Source organism: Clupea harengus, chromosome 13 (genome assembly GCF_900700415.2).
Source record: "Clupea harengus chromosome 13, Ch_v2.0.2, whole genome shotgun sequence".
Classification (NCBI taxonomy): domain Eukaryota; kingdom Metazoa; phylum Chordata; class Actinopteri; order Clupeiformes; family Clupeidae; genus Clupea; species Clupea harengus.
In genome coordinates this window covers 112501-117500 of record NC_045164.1, presented here as the reverse complement: position 1 = coordinate 117500, position 5000 = coordinate 112501, and the positions used below count along the sequence as shown (strand labels likewise).

The 5000-nt window shown below is 44.4% G+C and overlaps 1 protein-coding gene across 1 annotated transcript in view; it reads right to left on the bottom strand.

Annotated features, from left to right (window-relative positions):
- Positions 1–5000, bottom strand: part of hhat (hedgehog acyltransferase) — a 53809-nt gene that overhangs the window by 30803 nt on the left and 18006 nt on the right. Inside the window, exon 9 of the mRNA XM_012829822.3 lies at positions 2587–2622. Within this exon, the coding sequence (XP_012685276.2) occupies positions 2587–2622 (36 nt within the window). The remainder of the gene's footprint in view (positions 1–2586; positions 2623–5000) is intronic.

Below are 5000 nucleotides of genomic sequence, written 5' to 3'. Positions count from 1 at the left end.
ATATTAAAGTCAAAAGTCTCCCTCTCTCTCTCTCTTCACCTCTCACACTCCCTCTAAAGAAAAAATACATAAACACATGTAAATTATGTGAATTAAATTTCTGTCCTTCCATTTAAGTCACGAATTGTGCAGCGAGGACGAGCATTCCTCATTTTCTCCAATGAGGTATGAGAGTCTGTCCTCACTGCTCGCTAGCTCAGGGAGGGCCTTGCCAATCTTTTTTAAATAGTTTTGCCTAATGTCCTCATATGCGCCCTGTGCCAGGAAGTGCAGCTCTGTCTCTGCTGTTTCTTGCTCGCAGTAGGGGCACAGTCTGTTTTCCTTGGGAAGCCAAGTTTGTCTGTGCCTACCCACCTCTATGGCCAGGCTATGCTCACTGAGTCTGTACTTGTTCTCTTTGTTCTCAACGTGGTTCTCTTTTATTTGTGATTAGTGTCAAATAGGGTGCTAAAGAATAGTTTCTGAGAATGAGAATGTACTTTGTATTTTTGTTTGTGTTTTCCAATGAGTTATGTAAGTTTGCTTAATTGTCTTTGCTAGTTGGTTTATCCTAATTTCAGCTGCCTTTCTATTCTGTTCCTGAGGTGTAATTGAGGTGTTAGTGTGTGTGGAGGGATCTGAAAAACTCAAGCTCAGGACCAGCTGAGTGAGGGGTCACATTTCTTTACTCAACTCTTGGCTTTATAATGATATGACATCACTGCTTTTTAAGGGTTTCCTTTTCTGTATTTTTATAATCAATGGAGATTGGCCTAATTCTGCCCTGCATGCATTGTTTGTGGCACATCTAAGTACTTTTAAGATGCATTGGCAGAACTCTGCATGCAAGGTTTTAATTGGATGTTTTTGGATGACCCCACACCTCACTGCCATAAAGGGAAATTGGCTCAATTAGTGATTAGAACATTTTCATCCAGATTCACATTGGAATTTCCACAGGAATTTGTCATTTTATGGCATAGAAGACCCTGCATGCTTTCTCTCTCAGACCGTTCACTGCAAGATTGAACTGTCTGTTTGAGTTGATTTTTTTAACTTTTTCAAATAAACCTGTTTCAATCAAAAGCGTATAAAAAGTAAATAAAACATGCATAATTAGTTTTGTTTCGGATCACATGTCTCTCAATTAGGGTGTGTAGGGTGTAAACCAGAAGTGCGGTAATTTACTAAGAATCCAATTCGACCTTTGCTCAGGGCATTATGCTTCATAAGGACATTTAAGACTCAAACATTTATAATAGTACAAAATAGCTTCTCCAGGGTACTGTTTACACAAATGCCTTTTAGGGTCGAATTTATCTCCAGATTTGAGAATTGAGGTTATGAGTCCTTGATTCGAGATGTCAGAATAGTAACCTAAACTCAGAACCAAGTTGAATAGTTTTAAGATGGACATTTTAACATCTCATTCCCTTAGAACTCAGATCTCATCTAACCCTGGTGATTTTATATCTTTCAGTTACTTTTGGTTGTTTTTGAGCTTCATTTCCATAATGGAGAGGTCCATGGGATTTTGATAGTCTTTGATAGTAAATTCTAATTTTAGTCTCTCTCTCTCTCTCTCTCTCTCTCTCTCTCTCTCTCTCTCTCTCTCTTTGTCCCTCCGGCCCCCCCCCCTCTCTCTCCCCTCTCTCTCTCTCTCTCCTCCTCTCTCTCGCTCTGCTTTTCATTGACACCATCACAGGTCCACTCCCACTCCTTATTCCCATACAGAAGGAAGGTGACCTGGAGTCAGGAAACACTACATGACTGTAATTAAATTGCTCTGTGTGTGTGTGTGTGTGTGTGTGTGTGTGAGAGAGAGAGAGAGAGAGAGAGAGGAAGAAAGAGAGAGGGTGTTATTCACACCACAAACATGCATCATAAGTATCACTCCCTTCTCTCAGCAGCAGCATCACTGCAGCGGAATCACAAAGGAGGGAAAAGACCGCAGCCAGAGTAAACACACTTTACCCGTGACCAGTGGCTGTCTCTCTCCATCCCATCCCTTCCCCAGCCACCTGCCCAGACCCAGGACGAGGCAGCGTGGGCAGCCACACCTCTCCAGCAGCGTGGGCAGCCACATCTCTCTGGCAGGCCTCCTTGGCCTCCAGCTCCAGCCAAACCCGGCTGCCAGCTGCCTCTGCTGGGTGTGCTACTGCTGTGAGATCCAGATGGCTTAAACCAGCGGCGGGCACTGCCCATCTGGCAAACGCTCCGCTTCAGGCTGCCCGCTGCCCGCTGCCCGCGCCTCTGCTGCCCTGGAGCCTATTGAGCCGTCTGCTGGTTCTGGAGCGGTTTACCAGCGAGACATAACACTATTACACCTAGCCAGGCTCTCCGCCTGTTATATGCCTCTTTGGTGAAGCAAGCGTCAAGGCTACTCTGCTATATAGGTGGAAATGCTGAGGCAAAGGGCAATGAAAATAATGGTGTTTCCACATAGTCGATGTATCCATTCAGCAGTTTATCACACATGCAAACATATATAAACAATGTCAATTTCAATCAATCAATCAATCAATCTCTCTCTCTCGCTCTCTCTTTCATCCACACACACACACACACACACACACACACACACACACACACACACAAAAGCCTTACCTAATGAGCCACCTGTAGAGTCCCACATCAAAGTGTCTGGAAAAAAGAACAAGACAAATACACACACACACACACACACACACACACACACACACACACACACACACACACACACACACACACACACAAACACAGTATGTTAGTTCCAGGAAAGCTGACATCAAGAAGCCAAAGGCGACCTGACTACAGGCCTCAACAAACATGAAAAGCTGTCTTCATAGACCATCGCCCTGTCTCATCACAGCGTGATTCTCACGAAGCTCAAACCATTTGACCAGAGCCATGGATGTGCTTAGAGGGAGCCATTTTGTGCAGGAAAACAATCTAATTGATCCCTCCAGAGCAGGAGAACCCAACATCTATCAGTTCAAACCTGCCGCAGCTCGTTATTTCACCATACGGCACCGCCCTTCCGAGGGCTGGAAAACATCGGCAACGGTAGAGCCTTGAGGTCATAGCTGCAGTAAAAACATATTGACACCTGGGGATCCTCGGCTGTCTGGCTCAAGGCTCCCTTCATGTCAGAATACTATACTCTCTCTATTTCACCATATCAATATGCAGGGTATATTTCTAGGGTTGGTTGTGTAATATCAAAGTATAGCCCAAGCACTGAAAGTGTAGTTCTTGACATACAGGACAGAAATTATGTCTTTTAAAAATATGAAGTGATAATAATTGCAGTAAAGGGTCGCCCATTTTTTCTCATAATAGACACAATGCTGCCAGTTTGATGTACTCCTTTTATCTAAAAGGTTAGGGAGTCTGCATTTATAATGGTTTGCTGGAATCCTAGTAGAATGCATGTCCTATTTTAGCGAAATATTTTGAATTCTAGAAGAATGCACGTCCTGTTTTAGTGAAATATTTGTTGTGATATCTTGTTTTGTGTTATGAGGTGTAGTTCTTCCTCTGCAGTTCTCACAGTGGAAACACAGCTTGCCCTCTCTGAGAGTCAGGTATACCCTTCTCTGCAGCCAGGCTGTTCTTTCAAGTTTGTTAGTCAGTTAATAGCTTTCTCTCTGTCTATTTCTCTCCATCACTGCACCCATCTCTCTCTCTCTCTCTCTCTCTCTCTCTCTCTCTCCTGTCCTTCACTCTCATGGCATCTCTTAGGTAAGTACCCATTCTGTTTCCATTCTATTATATTTCTCCTTTGACACACACACATGATCTCTATCTTTCTCTGTCCAACTCTCTCTGTCTCACAAACAAACACAAACACACACTCTGCTCTAATACAGGTCTAAAACATAGGTACAGCTATGAAAAGGCAGAACCTTGTCTGTAAAATACTGCCCTCATATTCTTCTACAGAAAGCACTTGTAACACAACTCCTCAGAAAGAGACGTTATGAGAAAAGCTGGTTTCTCTCTCTCTCTCTCTCTCTCTCTCTCTCTCTCTCTCTCTCTCTCTGTTCGTGTGCAGACAAGGATGGACAGACGGATATACAGACAGAGAGGGGACAGAGAGAGAGAGAATTATGTTTGTCAGACCGTGCCAGGCGAGTGTGTGTGGTAATGGGGTTCACCTGAGGGGAAGCAGTGTGATAGGTTATCACTGAAACACATCACAGCAAAAAGCCCATTGATTGGAGGAAACGGGTCCATTCCGATAAGAGGCTGAGAGGAACAGATAGGTAGCGAGGAAAGTTCCATTCCGATGGATCCTTGGCCTGCTTGGTCATGCCAGCACAGGACTGGTCTAAAAAGCGTTGCTGAGCAACCACCGTGGTAACCGTGGAGAGAGAATGTTGAACTGAACATGTCTCTCTATCACTAGCAGATGCTGAGGAGGAGAAGCTTTGATTTAGTCAAGTACGTGAAGGACAACTGCTGACTGTTCTCCGAGTATCACCAAGGGTATCCACAATGACAAAGGAGTGGGTACGGGGATGTGTCTGTGTCTGTGTGTGTGTGTGTGTGTGTGTGTGTGTGTGTCCGCATGAGTGTGTGTGTGTGTGTGTGTGTGTGAGAGAGTGTGTGTGTGTGTGTGTGTGTGTGTCCGCATGAGTGAGTGTGTGTGTGTGTGTGAGTGTTTATGTAGGGAGTGTTATTTAGGGCAGTAGAACAGCATGTCCGTGGGGACACACACACACAAACACACACACACATTAAGGCAGTCCTGTAATCCTGTTAGAGCTTTACTCATCTCATACAGACAGCCTGATTCACAGATAGGGAGTGGGAGAGACAGATAGAGAGAGAGAGAGAAAGAGAAAGAGAAAGAGAGAGAGAGAGAGAGAGAGAGAGAGAGAGAAGAGGGACATGAATGGAATTCTCAATCTGTCCATCAGTGCCTCTTTTGGTTCTGTAGAAAGGCTGTTTAAAAGGAACCCTTTCCATAGCGGCTCTTAAAGGACACACACCTCTGATAGGACGGATAATTAGCTTACAGGAACTCATTCCAAACA